At 36.3% G+C, this 25718-nt stretch overlaps 1 protein-coding gene across 3 annotated transcripts in view; it reads right to left on the bottom strand.

Moving 5' to 3' along the window:
• PDLIM3 (PDZ and LIM domain 3) overlaps positions 1-25718 on the bottom strand; it is a 716648-nt gene that overhangs the window by 406283 nt on the left and 284647 nt on the right. For all 3 annotated transcript variants that reach the window (XM_044069031.1, XM_044069033.1, XM_044069032.1), the window contains exon 3: positions 8513-8597. In XM_044069031.1, coding sequence (XP_043924966.1) covers positions 8513-8597 — 85 coding nt within the window. The remainder of the gene's footprint in view (positions 1-8512; positions 8598-25718) is intronic.

The following is a 25718-nucleotide window of genomic DNA, read 5'->3' as shown; positions in this document are numbered from 1 at the left end:
TAGACAAAACTTCAAAAAAAGAATCAATACTAGACTGGATTCTCACCAATCGCCCATCTTCCACTCATACTTTCGGTACACTACCCGACACTCTAAGCGACCACCTCCCAACCTTCTTCCTCAGAGACCAAACTAAACTCACTAGAACTAGCTCTCTTAAATGTATCAGATGCAGTAAAAACTTCATGGCTGATGACCTTAATACAGCCCTTAAACACTCTAACTGGTCCCCCTTTTAACACTTCCTTTAGATGAAGCAGTTGAGTATTTCAACACTATCTTCTTAGGTGTTCTCAACCAACTTGTCCCACCAAGACAGATCCGCACTAAGACCATCTATGCCCCATGGCTTACCAAGAGCACTAGACAACTTATGAAACAAAAGGACAAAGCATGGGACACCTGGCGTACAAACAAAACTACTCTTAATAGGCAAACATTCTTAGAACTGAGAAAAACTGTAAAAAACAAATCAGACTAGACAAACAAAAATACTACAGTGAAATTCAAACTAAGCACAATACCAACCCTCAAAAGTTCTGGGCCACTATAAACAGTATTCTCCAATGAGGTAAATCACCAACTCCTCATCCAAACATAGACACCACCTCTATAAACACAGCAACCCAATTCAATGAGTTCTTTACCAACTCTATCCAAAACTGCCAATAGACCCACCTTCCTCAACCCCCACTGTACTATATAACCCATCAAATAATGCCAACTCCTTAACTCTTCAACCTGTACCAACTTGCACCATCTATAGACACGTAACTAGACTTAAACCCACCATTCTAGTGGCAGACAAACTACCCGCCAAATTCCTACAAATAGCCGCCAAAGACATTTCCTACCCAGTCTCTATAATCATTAACAGATCAGTCTCAGAACAAAAGGTGTCGCTTCTCTGGAAAATCTCCTACATTATACCAATACACAAAGGGGACACCTCCACTGACTTAATAAACTACAGCCCTATAGCTATACTTTCCCCACTGGCTAAAATACTGGAAAAATGTATCCACACACATCTCCTCTCCAACAATCTTCTTGCCAAAACTCAACACGGATTCCACCCCAACCATAGCACTACCACTGCACTCATCCATTTTAGTAACCTAGTAAATATGCAACGTAACAATGGCCAACTAGTGTCTTTAGTTTTCCTTGACTTATCAAAGGCGTTTGATACAATCTCCCATACCAAACTTCTAACATCACTCTCAGAATTAAAACTAACTGCCCCACTCTACTATGGTTTCAAGACTACCTCTTCCAATGCCAACAAACTGTTCAGTGGAAAAACTTCCTTTCTCCCCTACTTCCTGTAAAACTAGGAGTACCCCAAGGATCAATCCTAGGACCCCTACTTTTCACTATATTTACAAATAATCTTCACAAAGCTACCCCTCTAGCAAACCTGGATCAATATGCTGAAGACTCCACCTTAATCTGCTCTGTCCCCAGCCTCCAACAACTTCACATCAAGACCCAAGAAGCCTTTACATCGAAACCTGGCTAATAAACTCCCAGCTAGTACTAAATTCTAAAATGACCCGACTTATGCTCTTCCATCCTTCCAAAGCAGCAGTACCTACTCCCCCGTTCTCTATTTCTGCATCAGGTAATACCCCTATCTCCCCCGTCACAGAAAAAATAAATTACTAGTGGTCATTATTGACAATAATATGAAATTTAACAAACACATAGCTCATACAATAACCAAAGTCAACAAAAACTAGGTACTCTTTTCAGATATAAAAACTTCCTAACCAGCAACAGTAAAGTTACCCTAACTCATACCCATCTTCTCTCTACCTTACTGTATGCTTCTCCTGTCCTAATTAATCTAAACAAGAGTGGTTTAAACAAGATATCAATATGCTACAACAAAATAGCAAAATTCGCCACAAACTCCTCCTAGCACACCCACCACTGTCAAGCCCTAAAACAGCTTTCCTGGCTGGAACTCCCAAACACCTTAGCTCTAAACCAACTTCTTCTAGCTCACCAAATACTGTACCAACCTGAAAAAACTCCAGCCTTACAAGACCTGATCACCCTCTACTCCAATAACCGAGAACTTAGATCCACAACAAGGCATTAATCTCAATCTCCAAAAGCCATTACAGCGCTGGTGACTCCCTGTATTCTAGCAACATTGCCAAGACTTGGACTTCCCTACCACTACAAATGAGGGTACAACCTAACAAAACCATGTTCAAAAAACAGCTTATTTCCCATCTAAACAACTCCTGGACATGCAACTGCCTAGCACCTGGCTGACATATTCTAACACCTTTCCCCTGCCCACTACCCAACCTCTTCTTTAAAACTCCCAGAGATGCACTATATATTGTCACACATTACTTACTAACTCACCACCTCCTACTCCCTACTGTCCCATCTATAACCACTAACTCTTCCCTAGATTAAGTTGAAAACCTTTCCGTTGAAATGTCAATGAACCTCATATTAACTTGTCTATATTCTCCTCCGTTGACAAACTGGCTAGTATTTTTAGTTTTTCCTTTCTTCTCTTATCTTTATTACATCTTCAAGATTATCTGGCTTGTATTTTTTAGCTTGTCATTTCTTGTCTTATCTTCACTACAACATCAAGATTATCTCTACTAAACATACTGTATGAACAACAATCACATGTTACTACCTGCTATACTTTTAATTGTACGTCTAAACCACTATGCTTATGTAAATATTTTATGCAATCATATGTTATTATCTGCTACATTTTATAACTGTATGTCTAAACCACAATGCTCATGTTAGCAAGTGTTCTGGAGCTTTTCACCCCAGGCCTCCGCTGGAAACAAGCAGCTCTGTCCAGTCTGACCTCCTCGGTAAACACATGTAAAATAAAATAAAAATAAATAAATAAATATAAAATAAAAATAAATAAATATCAAAGACTGAAGCAATACTAATTTCATGAACTCTAATCATACCTTAACTTAGGGATGAGGTCTATTCCCATCACAGAAACTCAAAACATTTGGAAAATAAAAAATATAGAAACCCCCTTTTTATGTTTTAGTCTGAGCTGTTTCAGCGACAATAATACGTCAAATCCTGCATTCCTTGGCTAGATTATATAAATTAAGAATGACAAAGAATGAAACCACATCAGCTAATAGACATTTCTGGCCTTGCAGTGATGAGTTTTAAATCTTCCTAGCAATTCTTTGAGGAAAGCATTCTCACAAAGTTTACCTCGCAAGGTTTTTAAAATTAATTGAATATAATTTTGGATCAAACATCAACTTTTTTGACTAAACAACTTGAGAATTGTTAGGAGAGTGGTACTTCATAAAGAGATGCAGTTTACAGCTTTTTAAACCATTTTCTACCAAAGCTGCAAAGTGTGTATGATAGCTCAGTTCCCATTTTCTGAGGCAGATTTTACTGATTTAAATACAGCAAAAGATGGAGCACTTTATCTTATGTACATCTCTAAATACAGACTTTTAAATTCTAAATTTATGTCCTCAAAATCCTTACTGAACTCACATTTCCTTCAATTAAGTGGTTTACATAGATATTATACTAATTCTAAGATGTGACATTTATGGTTCACTTACTACGTTTTCCTAGAGTAGAAGATATTTCTTAACTTGTCTGTATAAAATTCAAATTATTCTATACTGCAGCTAAGAAGTGTGTTTGGGTTGCTCAGTTACTACTTTTCTCAACTAAAATTGCTAAAAATGTTAGCTGTAGCATTTGTGGTACTGCTGGGCTATATGAAAGCCAGCTTCCTCATGATATCCAGTACTGAAAATGAGGAAAATGAAGAAGTTTCAATCAGTATCTTAACTGCTGACATATGCTACCAACTCTGGGTAGCCCAGGGAACTTGGACTACTGTGCATGGGGAGATGGACACCATCTTAGAAATACTGGTACCAGTGCTACTACTCTAACCATTTAAAAGCAGCCTACCCTCTAAAGTGATTCAAGTCATCATTAATGACATGACAGTCAAGTCATCATTAATGAATTGACAGTCTTTAACAGTTACACACAAGCAAATCAGCAAAAATGTCACACCACCTTTGCAATTTCCCCATAAAGTTTGGAAACTGGAATTGTCCAGTCATCTCCAGTTTATATATAAATATATACATCATCCTCCAGCCAGAGATAATAGTATGGCAGAAAGCCTTATTTATTTTGTTACAGGTATAGTCATATGGATCTGTTTATCCCTCCAGGAAGTGCTCATTTTCACAGTTATAGAATCTTCCCCAATACCCTGTCATGAATTTGGGGGAAAAAAGTTTGCTTTATACATTCATTCCCACTTGATTTAAAAAAGTTCAGCAAAAAACAGAAATAGCCAAAAAAAACCTGCCTCTTTTTCAAAGAGTCAGTTTCTTACTACTTCATTTTTTATCAGAAAGTAACTTTACTTTCAAAGCCTGGGAAGGATTCTGCATCTGGAATTAGAACTGTAACAGCTCACAAGATTTATTTATTTTACATTTGTTTACCAGGGAAGTCCGACTGGTCAAAAACTGCCCATTTTCAGCGAAGGCCAGGGAGAAAAGCTCCATATAGAACATCACAATACAAAATATTCATGATTCTCTTTTTTTTTTGTTCCCCATTGCATATCTTCCATCTGACCATTTGCTGTTTTCTGTTACTGTCCTAGCTTCAGTGTCCTCTGAGCTATGCCTCTCCCCACTGGTTGGGGCTGCCTTGGTTGTGGGTGGGTTGGGAAGGATATGGCAAAGCACAGAAAAGAGCCTCTAGCAGCATCATATATGCTGCCTTGTAAGTTAGAAATGTTCTGTAATGCTCTAAGTGGGAGAAGCCATTAACATCATGTGCATCATCGTGACTAAAGTCAGTCATCTCCAGCTGTACCTTCTAATGCTGAATTTTTAGCAAAATTTGTCTTGTGATAGCAGCATGCCCCCATCATTGGTGGATTGCTAAATCACAGACAGATAACAAATCCCTCCTTTTTGGAGTGGGCAAACCATCAAAATGCTGCTCCTTTTCACCTTCCCTGGCTTCTACAACGATCAAGCTGCTAATCAATCTCAGGTCATCTGGGTCACATTCAAGGCTGCATTTCTCTGCACTATGGAGCTGGGGGAATTCTGAAGTTTTTGATTCCCAAGAAAAGCTTAATTTTTGACCAGTGTTTTACATTTACTTCATGAAACAAGGAACCTTCTTCAAGAAAATGTTGTGAAAATAGAGATTATTTTGCTGGTGCAAATCAAATATCCACCACTTAAAGATCATCTACCACAGATCACAGAATACCTTTTTAAACTTCCTTTTAAAGATATCCATCACTGACTTGATCTACCTTTAAATAATTTCTTAAGAGGGTTTTACAGTGTATTCATCTAAAAAGAGTCTTTGTAACCCCTTTGAATTTAAATTTTGCTCTGTAAACCACAGCAAAATCTCATTCTAACCAGCTTATACTGCATTATTGAAGTTATTCACTTATAAACCCTCCTTTTTACATCAGCAAGGAAGATGTACTTCTGAACTACTGTTTCATTACTTCAATCCTTTCCTAAAGATTAAGGTAACATCCAATATTACCCTGCATCAAAAGATTCCATTTCCTTCCTTCTATCCCTACATTAAGGATTTAATCAACAAATTCTGCATAAAATGGATCACAGAATACAAGTGTTCTCCAGAACTAAATATATCAAAATGTAGATCATCTTTTCCCTCTCTTTGCAGTTAACAAGGTGGTTTTCCTGTAAGAAAATGCTGTTTCAGATAGATAACTGCATACAAAGGATCCTGTTTTGATGTTAAAGGAGCATGTTTTATTGGAATAATTATGAATCATTTCACTGCAATGGATTCCATTGCCTGTTCCAGTTGAATCCACGGGTATTCTATCTTCTATCCACCTCTAATATATCTACCCAGCTCCTTGCAAACTAAGGCCTGCCTTTTGTGCCTTGCCTCAAGCCATAAATTAGTCTTTTAACTTCTTCAACATTGTTCCAGCAATAGAGACAAACAACATTTCTGAAAGCAGTATTATTTTTCTATTGCATTTGCATTTCTTGGCCAAAATTAACATTTTGCTAATTACCATGCCCCCTTGTTCTATATCTGTCACACAAACATCTGTAATAAAATAAAGATCCATCCCTCTTTCACCTTCTAGTTTATGTAAAATATTTTCTGCATTCTATACCACTAATCTATTAGCGTGTCAGGCAGTGTATGACACAATGCCACCTGTTGTCATGGGTGATAATGACACCCAGCTCCACTGGCAAGACAAATCGCCAGCAGTGTCTATCCAGGACATGGTTCCTTAGTTGCACACCATCCCTGCCATGGGAGACTCAAAGTCTATGCCATAAAGCACCTCAGCGAGGTAAACAATAAGAGCCATCCACAGTGATGGATTTCTCAGATATGCTCATCCATAAGTACAGACATTATTTTGAGGAATTTGTACAGTATTCTAGAAGCACATACATAATGTGTTCCCTCTTGGTCTCTGAATAGTCACTGTAGCATGGATGGAAAGTGCTATGCATGCCTTAACCATCATACTGCGAGGACGGCCACATATTCTTGTAGATTCCACATGAGTAGATTCCATAGTGTTCCAGTCTCTGTGGAACTGACTGATGATCTTCTGGTTAGTAAAGTTTGGAGTGTCAGCTGCTGCCAGTAACATTTTTGTTGGCAATGGATACCTCCTCAGGTAGGAAGTGGCAGCACTGTTATGAAGTGCAGTTGTACAACTGCTGCTGTGATTCTGAGCATGTTTGCTATCTGCAGCTCTGACATTTTCAGGATGCTTTGCCCTTTTACAGTCTGGTGCATTTTACTGTGCAGTCTCTCTCCTTACGACTATGAATTGTGACAATGTTCATTTTGTATACATTTGTATATCATTATGGTCTTATTTCCCATACCCACCTTAATCTGCATGCCATTATGCTGTCATTTGTACATATTTTCTGCGGTACTCTTTTGACTTCCGCACAGCAGTGCATTTCAGCACCATGAATCACAACTAACCTAACATGGCCATTTCTTGTGCAATTGCACTCATATACCTTTGTCTATGAATTCCAGCTTTACAATTAGGAAATATGTTTCCATCTAGTGGACTTCAGTAAACCAATGAACTGCCTTCCAGTTACAAAGAAAATAATATCTTTTTGTAGATCTTACTCTTCAAATATGCAAAGGGGTCTATTTTACCCACAGGTAACAAGTAAATTATTACATGGCATGGCACACAACTATAATAGGAGCTAAGAATGAATACTTCATGTTTGTGCAATTAAATGAACTAGAATTCATTAAATCCTGTTTGCTCACTCAATTTTGTGAAAAAAAATAAAGCTTACTTTCTCAGGATATAGCACCTTGGAATACTATTCCCCAGACAATGTTTTGTATGTACTTTTCAGCAAACACTGTAACTGTCAGCAGGACAAGACTCATAATTGTCCTTATTGATGAATGGTACCCAATTAGTCTTTCAAATTACCAAAAAATGAAAGAGTCTGAAAGGCAACTTTCACTGCCTGTGTGTGTCTTAAGTCAGCTTCACCTAGCTGTGAAACATCTGCATTTAGCATGTTTCTAGAAATGTCCTACTGTAATTTACTACCAGGAAAAGTACTCTGAATGCTTTTGTGTTATCATTATTTGTGTTCTGCTTCCAGTGATGCTAACAAATAACTGCCTTAAGTAGATGTCATACAATACAAGTGCCATATGTACTGCTTTTCTATTTAGAAAGGGAACCATTCAGCTCACCATAAGATGATTTTGTTATGACTCATGTAGTCAAGCTTCAGCCCTTTTCTTGCACTACTGTGGGACCTTCAGATAATTTATAAGTTTAGGTGTGAAGCGGGGAGCTCCCCACATGGGGGGGGGGTTATTGGGTCAAGTTACCTTAAAGTAATACCACTTTTTTATAGGTTCATAGTTTGATACTAGGCTATCGGCCCTATGGCCTATACAATCCTAGCCATAACAATTCCCTGGCTATACTATACTATACTCATCTCACTGACTCCAATTTTAATGAGTTAGGAGGACTCATACCGAATCTGTTACAAATAACATATGCCACTATAAGACATGCATGTTTCCACCATGGGCCTTACTGTGCACAATTCAAAGAAATGTCCTCTGTTTAATACAGCTGTAGGGGTGAATGACTATCAGTCTGTAAAACTTAGGAATGCAATGACTTCCTTCATTCTGTTTTAAATCTAACTAAAACAATCAGACTTAATTTAAAGGCTTATGCAGTTAGAAATTATGCCCAGTGCACCCTTGTAATACATAAGTAAGTATTGTCAGCAAATTCAGCTCATGCTAGTGCATGTAATTAATATTTCAGTAAAACAGCTCTCATATAGGAGTACTACAGACGTACACTACATTAGGTAAGATCATCCATGGTTTGAAAATATACACGTCTGTGAATACTCTCTACCCCTAGATGGTCATTGACACTTACCTGTGCCTCTGCTTCTAAATTAATTTTAAAAGGATGTGCTTTGCCATCTTCTTCCACTTGTGGAGACCAAAGCCTGGTTTCTGGTCTAAAAAAAAAAATCTGTTCATTTAAAACTGCCATAATAATGGTTTGTTTTGTAAAACCAAAATTACAAATGTTGTTACATTAAGCACTCAGCAGCACAAAGTTATGCAGCAATTTTGCATGTGAGGGTAGTTCATATAGGGTGCAGTATATAGGCCTTCTTCACATTTAAGTGAAATATTGTGAGGTGAGTGAACTGAAGCATCGGTATGTTAAATCAGCTTCTTGTGACCTTACCTTAAGTATCTATGTCTGTGTAGGTTTAAATAATTTCACTTTGCTGTTGTACAGGAATTATGGTTACCACAAAACCATATTACTCTTTCTTAGTCAGACTTATTTAAATAGTTAATTCTCTGTTAATGAATCTTCCTCCCACTCCTCCTCAGTATTCCTTTGCCCTGTGACTGCTCTCCACCAGTTATTATGTCTGAACAATTCCCAGACCCCCCTTAATTTTTCCTGAAAGGCTATCCACAGTGTAAACCCAATGCTGGATTGTTCCTTCAACTTCTTGGAGTCAGCCTTATAGTACATATCCGTAAAACCCTGGGAACAACAGATCTCATAAGGAGACATGAAACATGACTCCAGGAGCATTTGTTTGCATGATGTAGCCAGTTAATAGTCCATAGCCCAGTCACCATACCCAGTGTGCTGACATCATGCTGTTACGCTGGGGGAACAATGAGGAGTGGCACACAGATGCACCTTGACCAGGACCCTTAGAGCAGTTTGTCTCTCACACCGCCCGCAAGCCCAGCCTGGCAATCACTCTTGCTTTCAGCTGCAGCCTCTGTCAGGGTTCCACCAGGTCTCTACCCAATAGCCCCCCCCCCAAGGATAGGCACACCCATACGTCTTGCCTGCACTGTCAAAAACCCAAACTGATAATTGAACCTAAGTCACCATGGGCATAGTCAGGGGTTTATCCCTCCTCAGTATGCCATAAGCTGCTGATAAATCTTGTTGAATTATACCTTGGCCAGCAGTGGCTAACTTAGCACAAATAATTCACACTGGACACTAGAACAACATAAGCAAACAATGACAAGAAAGAAGTGACACTTAAGCAAGATGTGCAGAAATAATTCTACATACAAAGCCCAGGGTCTATCTGTAAATACATGTTAAAGCATATACTTACGTGAAAGATATTACTGAAAATTTAAATGGTCTGAAATATTAGAAATACAAAAGGACTCTATGTTTGTGTGTGTGTGTGTGTGTGTGTGTGTGTGTGTGTGTGTGTGTGTGTGTGTGTGTGTGTGTGTGTGTGTGTGTGTGTGTGTGTGTGTGTGTCTGTGCATGCATGTGTATTGTGTGTCAGTCCAAGAGGACCACAGTAAGTATAAAACACAGAAACATGATGCTTTAACAGCAAAATTATTCTCTGCATTCCAAATATTTTATTATACAATGACTTTTAGTATTAAAAAATGTGCACGCTGATAGTTCATCCCAACCAGTGTGCCTGTTGTAATCCGAGCATATACCAATAGAAAAAGATTCTGCTGCTGAAGTACCACTGAGCATCCAGACTATTTTATTGGTAAACGCAATGGAGTGCATGCTAAATATAAGAAAAATCAAGTACATTCTGCAAAGCTAAAGAAACAGAAATGTGCCTGATTTTCCTTGTATTTCTGCACTGTCTCAGCAGACTGTCATACCTCTAAACTGTCCGGATTTTCGAAGAATGCCCACATTTTTTGCGTCATACCAAAAAAGCAACTAGCAACGGAGATTCTTTTTCTTCATTGTTTCTGTTGAACAGCAATGATGTACTGTGCAAGCATGGAAAAGCAAGTCCCATACGCATGCACACTACATCAGAAAAAGCAGTGGAATGGGGAAACAACATAGAGGAACAATACAGCACCGTTATACAAAGACATTATTAAAGAAAAGTAAGCAATTTCTTTCTTAATTAATGTTACTGTATAATAGCAACAACCCACTCCTGGATGTGTGTAATGCTGGATTTATCTACCGTTCTTTGTTTGATCACTTGGGCTTTGCCTGATAAGTTCTACAGGGAAGTACTGTTAGACAAGAGCTACTTTCATATGATGCCCAATAACCAAAAAAAGACATATGCAACAGGAAAATGAAGCAAAGGATTTTACCGTCCAAGAAAGGGTGGCTGGGAAGAGTACTATGATTTTAATTTTCTACAGCAGGAAAGGGCATTACATCAAGTACTGACTTTTTGTGACAGTACTTGATGAATATAAAACAATAAAAATCAATTACCTCATTTAAAAATCAGTGAAAATTCATCACCTTCAAACACCAAACAGTATATAATATTTCAGTGGGGCATTTGTAACAGGATATCCACTTAGGCATATCATTATTGTGCCATGTCATGAAGCTATTTCTTTAAATCTCAAGCTCTCATGTATAGGATATGGATGACCCTTTAGCCCACAGTTGCATCAGTATGCTTTGGTTATAGTGTGTACATGTTCTCAGAATTTTTCCCTAACTGCATATGCAGCATCAGTGGCACAAGAAGCAGCACACTCACCTTTGGTGCTGGGAGACCAGAAGGCTGTGGTTTCCATTCCCACTCCAAGTGACTGAATGTCATCATTTGGATAAGATGCTACACCAAGGTCCTATCTGCTTGAGCTGGTTGTAGCTCGGGGGATGTGAAAGATCCCATGACACCTCTGGCCAAACTTCCCCTTGTAGAAGAGATAACACTTTGGATCTCTCCTGAAAAGGGACCACTAGTCTAGTGGACAAATCTGATCAAGAAAGATTAAATATATATATATATATATATATATATATATATATATATATATATATATATATATATATATATGTTGTTTGGAGCTCCTCCTGATGTACTTTTGTTGGAAAGTTTGCATGTTTGATGTCTAGGAAACAATATATCATATAAAAGTGCCTGAAGTCAAAACACCATCAGTGAAGGCTTTCAAAGTAGTTACTTGTTCTTTCTGGGGCTTATTTGATCACAATGTCAAAGCTGCTAACATTGCCAGTTTCATACGGCAGTAACAAAGAAAGAAGTATAAGACCTGTGTTAATGATTAAATTGTAGCAGAAATGGATGTAACCTAGTGCAGGGACCAGCCTGAAGGTTCATCACACAATCCCAGGTCACAGTAGAAAAAGGCAAAATTAGGAAATCAGAATCCAGGCCTAAACTCAGCTATGGCTCTGCACCCAAGCACTGTGGTCATGGTGGTCTCCAATTTTTTTGCTTGCTGAGTGAAGGTTTATCATCTTTACATCCGCTACTTAAGGCTGTAAGGTTGATTAGAAAAGTGGTCTTGACAAGTGCTCTTGAAAGTGAGACCCAATGTACCAGCATTACAACTCCTAAAGTGCAACGGCAGGCTGTAGCAGAGCTTCAAGTCCCAAGTGCATGGTTATATACCTGAATATGGGCCTTGCAGATAAAGCCCTCTGCTTCTCTCAGAGCTAAAGACCATTTAATAGCAGCCAGTCATTACAAAAATTCCAAACATGGGGTTAAGCCATTAGCCCTTGTGTCTCTCCAATGGATTCTGTCTTACTGTGGTGGAGGATGGCTGTGCAAGTATAGGCAAGAACTATAAATTAGCTTTGTTTGATGTTTGTGTGATACCTTGAGCAGACCTCTCCTGCTCCAGTATTATAAGTGAACATGTGTTCATCTATGTGATTTATACAACCTCAATCACCACATGTACAGGACAGCTGAGAGGCTTACTCTTCAAGTTATGGTCAACAGAGGCCTTCACTCAATGACTTATCAGGTATTGCTTGATTTGATAGAGACAAATGTCCCTCTACCAGAACAAGACAGGAATACTGATTTTTTCACTCTTTGTAGCTCCCTGCTGAGAACCCTTCTATTGAGGACATATTTATGCTCATGAAGTCCAACCACACTAGATTTGTTTTCCTTTCTCCTTTCTGAATAAAAGTGCCTTAACACCTAAATGGGGAAGTCAGAATAAAACCACTTAATTACTACCACCAAACTGGAACAGGGATAATACAATTACTGCTTGGCTCACCCGGATACAGGTACTTCAGCAACCTAAGCAGACTGATTGACCATTGTACTGGCCAGCCATTAATGATCTACTCTGCTCACCAAGAATCTCAGCTGATTCTTCCATGATCTCCTCTACATAGAACTAGCTGAAAAGCCACAACACTGTGACTCTACTAGCAAATCAGTAGTTCAAAGCTATAAATAGCTTTGGCAAATTATATATATTCTGGAGCATTTCTCCCCGGGCCTCCGCTGAAAACAGGATCTGTGGAACCTAGTCGGACTTTCCCGGTCAACAAATGTTAAATAAATATATACATATATATATATATATATATATATATATATATATATATATATATATATATACCACTCTAGTGGATTCACAATTGCACCCATCTGCCAATTTCACACTGATTTCAAATGGGCTCAAAGTAACCTAACAAGCTACTAAAATAAACTTACATTGACTACAGCAGCCACATTTCCACATTCCCTTTTTCCCTGTTTTGTGTTCACAGTTCGTCTGTATTCAAACAAATTCTTAGGATTTCTACCTCTTTTGAACATGACCCTCGGCTCTTCTCCCAAGTGATGCAACAGTTCTCTGTCAGACTGGAACACTAACCAAAATTTATTAATAATTTTTCTAACTTCATAAGTTAAAGGATGGTACTTCAAAAGCTAAACTTGTTGCCAAGTCAGTCTCTCTAGATATAGCCACTGCTTGTTCAGGCTGACTTAAAATGGGACTGAACCTACAAGCACAGTTAACCAAAACTTCTTGCCTAATCTCACTGACAAATTTTAGGGGAAATCCCCTTTCTGCAAACATCTCTACCAAGACCACACACTCCTTATTAAAAACTAAGTCATCTGAAATGATTCTGGATAAATGGACAAAATGACCCTTAACCACAGACTTCTTTTGGAACTTAGAGTGTGAACTATTATAATACAATTAGGCATAAGAGAACGTGGGCTTCCTATAAACAGTACACCTGAAAGCCCTATTGTCTTTATTAATAGTAACATTAAGGTAGTTGGCAGACGAGTATGAAACAGTATGAGTAAATCTTAAATAAGAAGTAAAAGCATTTATGAAATGCTAAAAAACTCATCTAACTTACTACCTGAGTCAATTTAAATCATAAACATATCATCCAAGTAATGGACATAATATAACCAATAATCTTTATAAATTAATTTAAACAAAACATTCTGCTCTCAAGCCCACATTACTAAATTAACGTATATGGGGGCACAAGACTTTGTACTTGCCTATAGAATTCACCCTCAAAAATCATGAAGTTGTTCTCTAAAACTAACTCCATGAAACACATAAGGATCTTACAGTCCAAGACATTAACAGAATCACAGGTCAACAAAACCTTCAGCTCACGGAATACAGCCAAAAACATCCTGTACATCAATACAAGCCAAGATAACATTGGGAGGTGTATGATTGTACAAAGTTTACAATCATCAGCAAACTTGGTCAACCATAAACCCTTAACAATAGCTTTGATCTGTGAGTAGTACATGCCAAGTGTCTGTTCTGCCTTCTATACAGGAAAAAGTAATACGAGACTGAAATACAGTATATCGGAGTATAGTTCTGGCATCAGAAAGCAGGTGGCTACAAATGCACTTGCACAATCTGTTATGTAATCTAGTGACAAATTTAAGTTTTTCTTTAGGGTAATCATATTGATGTCATTATGTAAGAGATGTACAAATACAATAACATCAGTGGATTTATGTGATTACTATTGGATTTTTTTTTCTGGAGCATTGATAAATCACATTATTTGTTATCATGAAACCTGTGTTAAATGTTAAACAAAATACATTAAAACGTAAGTAGCTGTTACCTACCTGCTGATTTTTCTTAGATACATTTTTTATGAAGGGATTTTTTACAGATGTATTCTATGAATGAAGCCCATTCTGTGAATGAATTCTGTTATAATTTTATGAATGGCTCTTTGGTTCATGCCAATTGACATTAGGTGCTATAAAAAGTGTGTGGTGGTTGGTTAATTCTCTTCATGAAAGCCTGGCCTGTCTTGAGGATAATTAATACCTAATTTTATGGCGTTTTATTTCCATTTTTAATAAAATTCTCTTGTGCAGCTCCTGATTCAAGTGTGTTTGTGTGTGTGTGTGTGTGTGTGTGTGTGTGTGTGTGTGTGTGTGTGTGTGTGTGTGTGTGTGTGTTTTCCACTTAGGATTGACATGATTGTTCTTCTTCTAGTATTTACTTATCTTTGATCCACATACTTTGTCTAACTGTTATGCTTAATGTCAGCCCACAGGACATTTATGGAGAACCTGTTTTAGAATTCAACTAGTCACACCACCTTTGTTTTCAATGATAATCATCATTCTACCAGCAGCATTGGGAAGATACAAAAATATAGTCTCTCCAACATACTCTACCACTGGTAGAGGATCCTCATGTTAGTTCTATCTATACCTGCTACTAATCAGCAATCTGTAAGAGTCTGTGGACCTAACAAGTGACATATGCAACTTCTTTTGCCCCCATGTATGCTAATTTATTTATGGGCCTATTTGAACTAGAAATAATATACAAGCATAGATTTTTTCAAACTCATGTAATATCTTATTATAGGTTTGTGGATGATCTAATATTCTTGGTGGATGCTGATGAAAGTGACATTAAAGAGTTTGTTAAGGACATCAATTATAATAGATTTTCCATGAGTTTTGATGGTCTAAAAATGGGACCTGTGGTCCCATTTTTGGATATTATTTTGGATATTTCTGATGGTATGAAAATTATTACCTCAATTAATAGAAAATTTGAAGGTACTAATTTTTATTTACATGGAACTAGTGGTCACCCTCCCCACACTTTGGATGCATTACCATATGGGGAAATGTTACGTACATATAGATTATGTGGAAGATATGATATTTTTCAGCAAGAAATGAACATTTTGGTGGAATCTTTTTTAAGCAGAGGTTATAATAAGGACATTTTAAATAGATGTTTTGATAAGTTGGTTAGAAGAGTTAAGCTTTTTGATGGCGTAACTAGTTATCATCCTTGTAACAATGTGTCTCAATATAATAGTGTTAATAATTGTAAGGAAAATATGTATTTTGTAACCACTTATGGTTGCTTTACTTTTAAATTTCTTGATATAGTAAAACAATTTTGGTCTTTTTTACTTTCTTGTAAAAATGTTCAGCAGTGGCTTAATGTTAACTTACAATTTTCCTATCGGAGAGGTAGAAATATCAAAAACTTTTTAGTTAAAAGTAAATTTATTTTGCCTCTACCTTTAATATATAAAGAACCATGTCGAATTGGCACCTTCCCTTGTGGAAGCTGCAAAGGTTGCAAATATATTGTACCCTGTTTTCCATTCATTAATGATGTGAAGTTTACTCCTGTTAAGGAATTTTGTTGTAAGTCAGCAGGGGTTATTTATGCTCTCTGTTGCCCATGTAATACTTATTACATAGGAGAAACTAAAAGGGCTTTTAAATTGAGATTGTTAGAGCATATAAGGGACATTAACAATGGTAATATTAAAAGCCCTGTAGCTCTGCATTTTTTAGAATGTCATAATAAAAGTAGTGAAGGTTTAAAAGCCACTATTTTAGAACAAGTTAAGCCATCAATGTACTGTCAGCAGGATGTTAAAACTGTGTTATTGCAAAAAGAAGCTCTGCTTATTTTAAAGTACAAAACTATGTCTCCTTGTGGGCTCAATGTAGAGTTCAATTGGAGAGTGTTGCTTAATTAATTGTTTAATTGAGTTATCAGCTTGTTATAAAGTATGGGTGCTTGTACATAATTTTATTCTCCTTGAAGGCTTTGGCCGAGACGTCAGAGAGATTTTATTAAAAGATTTGCTGGATACTGTGTTCGTTGTTTGCTACTTGCTACCTGGTGCTTTTTTGTTGCTTTTGATGTCTTCTGATCCACAGTACCATCTTCCAAGGATTTTTAGAGAGACTAGAGAAGGGAACCAAATGTCTCTGGATAATTTTCTTTTGAATCCAGTTAATTCTTCTGAGAGAGGTGATAGAGGTGAGCGCTCTAATTCTCAGAGACTGCCTACAGAGAATAATGTTATTTGGGAAAAATGGGAAGAAGAGAGAAGAAGGCGGTCTCCCAATCCTTTTTCTTGTGTTGGAAGGAAGATTCCTTTGTCTGTTAATGCAGAAAACAAGCTTTTGCTTGAGGAACTGGAGAAACTAATGTGGAAAGAAACTGCAGTACATTATAATATATGTGGTCTTCATAAATACATAGAGACAGATACAACACCAAGGGGTCTCAGAGTTTTTAAAGACCCCTCTACTCCATTTGACCTTTCTTTGGACTCTGATTGTGTTTTTCACAAGAGGTGGGTCAATGCTGCACATGTCTGTGTTACTGAATGGTTACGTATACTTATTGAACGTGATTCACTCAAGCAAAAGGAACTGTGTAATAGCATTAAAAAAATGTATACAGATTTATCTAGTACTGTTTCTGCATCTGTATTTGATGAGTTTCTACTACAAACTAATCAGAAACTCAAGGAATATGAAGCTACCTTAATAGAGCGCAAAAAAGGCAAGCTTCTCCGTGATGTGCGTGACTATGAAGCCAATCGGGCTTTTTTGTCTAAAGCACAACGCACGAAAGTGCGTAAACAAGTTAGGTTTCAGTCCGGTAAACAGGTGAATACTTCTCACTTGTCTTCAGCGTCGGAAGGGGGATATACGTCCTATGAAGACGAAGAATATGAGACGGAGTTTCCAGTGTTACCGGCTGCCCAACAAAGGGAGAATTTTCGATCTACATTTCGTGGAGAGGCTACCACCTCTTTCCAGAATCAACATGGACAGAAACGGACATGGGATCAATCGTCCTTTCCAGGTGGACAACGTTATGGACATGGGGGATATAAGAGGGGCAGAAAATGATCATGTTTCAAATGACTTAAGGTATTGTAATGTTGCAGATTATGTTATTAATTTATCTGGATATGATTTTAACTGTGTTGAAATGTCTTTACTTAATAGGGGTTTGAAATTCATTCCCACAGTTATTACTCCCCTTCATGAATTAAAAAAGATATGTATGTGTTTGGCAGGAAGTTACACTTGAAACATTTTTTCAGTAACTGTTCGATGGTTTCAAACTCTGCTGATGTATCTAACGATAGTAGTTCTTGTGATAGCTATTTTTCTTGTTTTTCAGATGAAGCCATTAATGCATATTGTCAGTTAGATACCACTAGAATACCTACTACTAGTAACTTTACTCCTGGTTATTTGAATAATGATATATGTCAGTTTGTCAGTTTAGTTAATTTTTTTACTGAACTTAATTATAAAAAATATATGAGTATAAAAACTAATGTTGATTATAATTTGCAACGGAATAAGTGGCAAGCTTTAGTTAAGCTTAGTAAAAGAACTGACATAATTTTCAAACCCTCTGATAAAGGCAACAAGTTAGTTGTGATGAATTCTGCTGATTATTTTTCTATGTGCATGGAACATTTAAAGGATAGTGACACTTATAAAGTTATATCTGTAGATGTTTATCTTAAATCTGTTCAGGAATGTTTAGATTTGCTGAATAAAGGGGTTAGGCTAGGTTATTTTTGTCCTACTGATGTTAAAAAGAAATTTCAAATACAAGGTTCAAAGATGGCCCTTTTTTATTGCCTACCCAAAATACATAAAAATCTGTCTAGGCCTCCTGGGAGGCCTATTGTTTCTGGTTCTTTATATTTTTTGCATAATTTGGGTATTTTTTTACATCAATTTTTGGCTCCTTTTGTATATAAGTTGCCATCTTATATTTGTGATGTTTTTGATTTTTTGAACAAGATGAAAAGGGTAAAAATAAATGCTAGGATGACTTGGTTTACTATTGATGTTAAAAGCCTCTACACCAATATTAAACATTCTTTTGGTCTTGAGGCTGTTAGATATTTTTTGGGTGATAATCTGGTCACAGTATTTATTGTAGAGTTACTTCATTTTGTTTGACTCACAATTTTTTTGAGTTTAATGAGGTTTTGTACCATCAATTACAAGGCACAGCCATGGGGGCTTCTTTTGCCCCCATGTATGCTAATTTATTTATGGGCCTATTTGAACTAGAAATAATATACAAGCATAGATTTTTCAAACTCATGTAATATCTTATTATAGGTTTGTGGATGATCTAATATTCTTGGTGGATGCTGATGAAAGTGACATTAAAGAGTTTGTTAAGGACATCGATTATAATAGATTTTCCATGAGTTTTGATGGTCTAAAAATGGGACCTGTGGTCCCATTTTTGGATATTATTTTGGATATTTCTGATGGTATGAAAATTATTACCTCAATTAATAGAAAATTTGAAGGTACTAATTTTTATTTACATGGAACTAGTGGTCACCCTCCCCACACTTTGGATGCATTACCATATGGGGAAATGTTACGCATATATAGATTATGTGGAAGATATGATATTTTTCAGCAAGAAATGAACATTTTGGTGGAATCTTTTTTAAGCAGAGGTTATAATAAGGACATTTTAAATAGATGTTTCGATAAGTTGGTTTGAAGAGTTAAGCTTTTTGATGGCGTAACTAGTTATCATCCTTGTAACAATGTGTCTCAATATAATAGTGTTAATAATTGTAAGGAAAATTTGTATTTTGTAACCACTTATGGTTGCTTTACTTTTAAATTTCTTGATATAGTAAAACAAATTTGGTCTTTTTTACTTTCTTGTAAAAATGTTCAGCAGTGGCTTAATGTTAACTTACAATTTTCCTATCGGAGAGGTAGAAATATCAAAAACTTTTTAGTTAAAAGTAAATTTATTTTGCCTCTACCTTTAATATATAAAGAACCATGTCGAATTGGCACCTTCCCTTGTGGAAGCTGCAAAGGTTGCAAATATATTGTACCCTGTTTTCCATTCATTAATGATGTGAAGTTTACTCCTGTTAAGGAATTTTGTTGTAAGTCAGCAGGGGTTATTTATGCTCTCTGTTGCCCATGTAATACTTATTACATAGGAGAAACTAAAAGGGCTTTTAAATTGAGATTGTTAGAGCATATAAGGGACATTAACAATGGTAATATTGAAAGCCCTGTAGCTCTGCATTTTTTAGAATGTCATAATAAAAGTAGTGAAGGTTTAAAAGCCACTATTTTAGAACAAGTTAAGCCATCAATGTACTGTCAGCAGGATGTTAAAACTGTGTTATTGCAAAAAGAAGCTCTGCTTATTTTAAAGTACAAAACTATGTCTCCTTGTGGGCTCAATGTAGAGTTCAATTGGAGAGTGTTGCTTAATTAATTGTTTAATTGTTTAATTGAGTTATCAGCTTGTTATAAAGTATGGGTGCTTGTACATAATTTTATTCTCCTTGAAGGCTTTGGCCGAGACGTCAGAGAGATTTTATTAAAAGATTTGCTGGATACTGTGTTCGTTGTTTGCTACTTGCTAAGTGACATATGCAAACCTGAAAAGATGCAAACTTAACAATGCCTGCAATTACGATTTACATCCCAGGAATATCAGATGCTGAAGTGAGGAAACTTAAGAATTTTAGAAATGCCTACACAATACTGACCCTGAGTTACTGAAACAATGTCAGGAACTGAACATTTGCTGTGCATATATGAGGCTTATGACAGTTTTTTTTTTTTTTTGTGAAGATCAATAAAATCAAACTGAGTTTAACAGTTTTAGCCAGTGCTGTTTTGTATAAGAAAGTTTTTAATTATATAATAGATAATATTTGCTTGCTTGAACAGAAATTGTTTGCTGCCAAGAAAAGGAAGCTTCACTGAGGTGCTAATGATGCTAATGATTTAAAAAGGGGTGATGTATTTTCTTGGCCAAAACAATATAGTCTACTGCTGAAATACTGATTAGTGCAGCCTTTGATACTGACCTGAGTAATATGGTCCTTCTTGCTATGGTGGAAGAACCTGAACCTACCACTACAGTCTCAAAATCGATAGTAGATACAATATTATCTGAAGGGGATTCTTCTCCCTCAGGCACAAATGCTTGTGTCAACACAGAAGTGGATTCACCAGGAAGAGAAAGGGGTACAGAAAAATACTTTCTAGGACTCACTATGATAGTCAAGTTCAGGCACAGTAGGCAAATCCATGTAACATAGTGTTTAACATCTTTGAATGGGTCTAACAGAAGTGGAACTTTCTTTTCTGAACTGAGGTTGACATGTGTTCCTGTCAAAGATGGCAACTGAGTTTTAATGCATTAACTGAAAGACTTGCTAGTTACCAGGTATTTAAGTTCAGGTTTCTTGTTTACAAACTCATGTAATTTACCCAACACAGAGTTTAAAAGGTGCACTACTTTCATTCTTCTTAGTCACCCACTTACCACAGCATTTCAAACTACATGTCAAAACCAAATTTATTAACTATAATAACAGCTGCCTAAACAGATTTTATATGTTATCACCCGATGAACATGCACTGCCCTTAAAAATCTACTTAAGAGTAATGATATCCTTATTAAATAAGCTGATAAAAGTGATGCCTTTATTGCTATGCAATAAACTGGTTATCTGCAAAGTGTTTGGTGTTTATTATGTGATGATGTAACATTTAAAGAGATACCACTTTTACAAACTGAAAAAAATCATTATTAACATGAATCACATTTACTTAAGCTGCACCTGAGCAATACAATTTCAAATGAACTCTCTGATTTTCTCTGTTTGCATTTTCCAAGGTTCCAATTTATGAGCATTCTAAAATTCATAAAGACTTATGACAGACACCAACAAGGCCAACTATCAAGTAGTGGACTGATAACTGAGCCCATTTCTATGTATTTAAAAAAACAATACAACCACATATCAGAAGATTTTACATTTTAAAATAAACTTTATTGTTGGCATTGTGAAAGGAAAAGTATAAATGTAACTTTGGTAACACATGATATTTATTTATTGTTTCCTGTGAAACCTAACTCATTTGGGTATTGATACAGTTAATTAGGATCTGTTTCAATTCAGTGAGTTCTAAAATGGTTTGGTAAATATAGGTTGTACTTCATTACAGCTGGTATTCAAGAAAAATATGTTTCTTTTTGGTGATATGATTTTTCAGCACAAACATCAATTAGTATGCCTTTGATAATGCTTACGCCAACATTACTTCTTCTATTTAGGAACAGCCATTAGGATTTAATGATGCTAAACCATATCATCATCATGTTTTATTTTAAACAGATGATGTTTATATGCTTTGGGGTGTTACATACAATGAACTTCATTTGTTTGTTAAAGTTTTAGCTGAAACGATTTCATTTCTTTGCTTCAAATGTATTTTTTTAAATTATTTCCTTAATGCGAACATTTTATGCAGAAAAATGATGGCAGCTTATTTACAATATCTTTAAAGACCAGAATAACTGTAATTCTTATTTGTATAGATATAGCATGCACCCAGATTTTACACTTGGCAATGTAGTTTGTAGCTAGACATTGAGAGTAATGAGGCTCACCACAGACAATGTAGTTACTAAGCAAGAATTAACTATAATCTGACTTGCTCAAAGAGGCTACAACAGTGTTAATTTAATTCATACTAAGAATGAGAACACGGCTAAATGATATACTGATGGGAGACCTTAATATTCAGAAACAGCTGTGAATATGTAAGATCTGCTAATGCACAGGCCAACAGACTACAGACTCCAGTTTGTTATTACGTTTAATGAAAAACAATAAGTGAGAAGGTCACAGAAAAACCAATCAGTGAAAACAAAATGAAAACGCCAGCAAAGCTAGAACTTCCACTGAGTGAACTCCCAAACCTCTTGTATCAGAGGCACATGGGATATATGCAAATGACCCTCATGAACATCAGGTGTTTCAGCTAATTGGCAATTCTGAATGCCCATGACTTGTTTCGTCAATTTAATGGACAATTTCAGGCCCATAAAGCCAAACCCTACTAGCTGTGGATATGCATATTTCGGCCTTGTTATGACCTCATCAGCACAAGGAGAGTGTTTGACTAAGCATAAGAAACCCAGGGCTGTTATGCTCAGCTGATGTCCATTATCATTTGGGTCACTGCAAAAATATCCCAAACAACAAACTAAAACAATTAAGTGAGAAGGTCACTGAAAAACCAATCAGTAAAAACAAAATGAAAACTCCAGCAAAGCTAGAACTTCCACTGAGTGACCTCCCAAACCTCTTGTATCAGAGGCACATGGGATATATGCAAATGACCCTTATGAACATCAGGTGTTTCAGCTGCAATTCTGAATGCCCATGAGATAATGGACATCAGCTGGGTATAACAGCCCTGTGCTTCTTATGCTTAGTCAAACACTCTGCTTGTGCTGTGCTGACAAGGTCATAACAAGGCCGAAATATGCATATCCACAGCTAGTGGGGTTTGGCTTTGTTGGCCTGAAATTGTCCATTAAAATGACAAAACAAGTCATGGGCATTCAGATGATATAGGGGTAGATTTTGTTAGACTTTTTTTGACACAGAACAGTACATATAACACCAATAAGGTTCATCTGATTTGTTCCCTTTTAGAGATCATATTGGAACATAACTTGTTTATGTTTGAAGGCTCCTTTTATTTAAAATGAATGGGTGTAGCTATGGGCATGGTTTGTGCCAATAGCTACGCCAACATGGTTATGACCCAGTGGGAGTCTGATTTTATGTTCAATGAAAATAATATTTTTCTAGGTTCATTCTCTATTACGGTCGTTTTGTGGACGACGTGTTTTTTGTTTGGGAGAATGATTATTCTTCCTTATGTGAGTTTGCTGAATATCTTAATAGTAGCACTAGTTTTTTGAAATTTACATTTAGCTCTTCTAATGAGAAGGTTTCCTTCTTGGATGTATAAGTTATTATAGCCCCTGATGGTACTGAGATGCAGATTTATGCTAAATCTTGTAAGACCAACATTTTACATGCCAAGAGTATGCATCCGAAATCTGTGAAGAGAAATGTGCTAAAAGGGCAATTTTATAGATCTGCCCGGCTGCATACAAAGCACAATTGTATGTATGAATCGTTTGTAGAAATTTCAAATAATTTTAAAGAAAAAGGCTATCCACAGGATGATATACCTGAGGCACAAGATGAGGTTGTCTCATTTAGGGACACTCGATCAAAACCCTACTTGAATTCAGAAGTGAGCCCTGTCAATAACAAGACTGGGAACTTGTTAGGTAAGGCAAGACTGTGCCTCACTTTCTCCAATGATTCATCTGCTATATGCAATATTATTAAAAAACATTGAGAAATAATACGATCAGATGCCAAATGTAAGGAGACATTGGTTGAAGTGCCACAATTTACTTTTAAGAATCAGAAATGTCTAAAGAGACTGCTCTGTTATAAATCCAACAGAGTTGTTAATAGGAATGAACATTTAGGGAATGCCATTTCAGGGTCTTTTCATTGTTGTAAATGTACTATGTTTTCCTATGTAAGTAATGATGATATGTATGTACATCCTGTGACTGGACATGTCTATGAATTTAAGGCATATGCTTATTGCAATACAATAAATGTTGTGTATTTAGCTTCCTGTGAGCTCTGCAGAATGTTTTATGTGGGCAAAACTAATAGTTGTTTGAGAGATCGGATATGTGAGCATCTTTACAGTATCTGGAGAAAAGATAGTAAAAATGCCCTTGCAAACCATGTTACCCTGATGGGAAATAATCATCATTTTAAATTTTCAGTATTAGAGATTTGTCAGCCTAATGTTAGAGGTGGTGATATAACAACTAGGACTGAATGTCAAGAGGTAAAATGGATGTTACTTTTACAAGCTACAGGGACTAAGGGGTTAAATGAGTTAATTCCTCTATTTTAAAGTCACGTGATTTGCAGCACTAATTGCTTGTATTATTTAAATTGTAACTGCTATTTTTATGTAGATCTGAAGAAGTACTCTGTTATGTACGAAAGCGCTAATCTTTTATTTTATATATTGAATCAGTGCATTTTATTGGATTTATTAAATTTTCTTGTACTACTGCAGTTTGGTTTACTTTGACACAAAATATTTTTCCTACAACTGGACTTTGCTCCTTTACTTTGTTTTATTTTGCTGAAACTCTTTAGACATATCTGAATTTGCAGACACTTCATTATTGTTTAGATCTGCCTGTTTAAGAAAATACTTCTTACTTCTTCTGCAGAACTAACAATAAGCACCATCTCTTATAAATGATCTTTGCTCTTTGTGTATAATAACATGTGGCACAGTAGTTTTCTTAAAATGATCACAATACTACAAATTTTACATTCAGCATTCATTCTTATCCAGTCCCCTGTTTTTGCAAAATAGGAAAATTCTTGGAGGACGTATCATAGTCAAACATTTGTTAAAATGCCGTTTGGGCAACAATTTGATTGCTTTTATCACCTTGTACCAGAAATGGTATGATATGGGTAGTTTAGTCATTATGCATCTCTACTTATTAACAGATGGCAATATGTATGCTGAGTAAAATAGCATGTTCTGTACTCAACAGCTGGCAAATGGTGGCCTGAATTCACTGAAGAATTACATTTTATAATAAGATATTGTACAGTTTATATCATTTCTTCCACATACCTGTTCCTCGTTGGATAGAATGGACTCAAAGCAATGTGTCTGAATTCATACTGTCTCAAACAACTGCAACATTTCTGACTCGCAAATTGTTACCGTCTGAGATCACTTCATTAGTAAACAAAATGTTATGAGAATGTTTATTTTAATTCTGTAACATGATGACTTGTAGTTTCATGTAACTACATAGCTTTTGGATATTTGTGTGGTAAATATAATTCCCTAAAATATTTGGAATTTCATGTAACATAATTTCCTCTTTTTGATTTTGATGCTTGAACATGTTTCAGACATCACAACTTTGTATCATGTGTTAGTCTGTTCAGATGTTCTAAGACAGTAAAGTATATCATTAGCCATTCCTTCAATTTAGTGATTACTAAATTTGACTGAAGTATTCAATTCCACAAAACTTCATGTATGTGAGTAGGGATAATGACTCTGTTACCTCTGAACAATAATGTTTCC

Source organism: Protopterus annectens, chromosome 4.part0 (assembly GCF_019279795.1).
Source record: "Protopterus annectens isolate FY-2018-M chromosome 4.part0, PAN1.0, whole genome shotgun sequence".
In the NCBI taxonomy this organism is placed as follows: Eukaryota; Metazoa; Chordata; order Ceratodontiformes; family Protopteridae; genus Protopterus; species Protopterus annectens.
The sequence above is the reverse complement of the archived record's forward strand: the minus strand, read 5'-3'. Positions and strand labels throughout refer to the sequence as shown.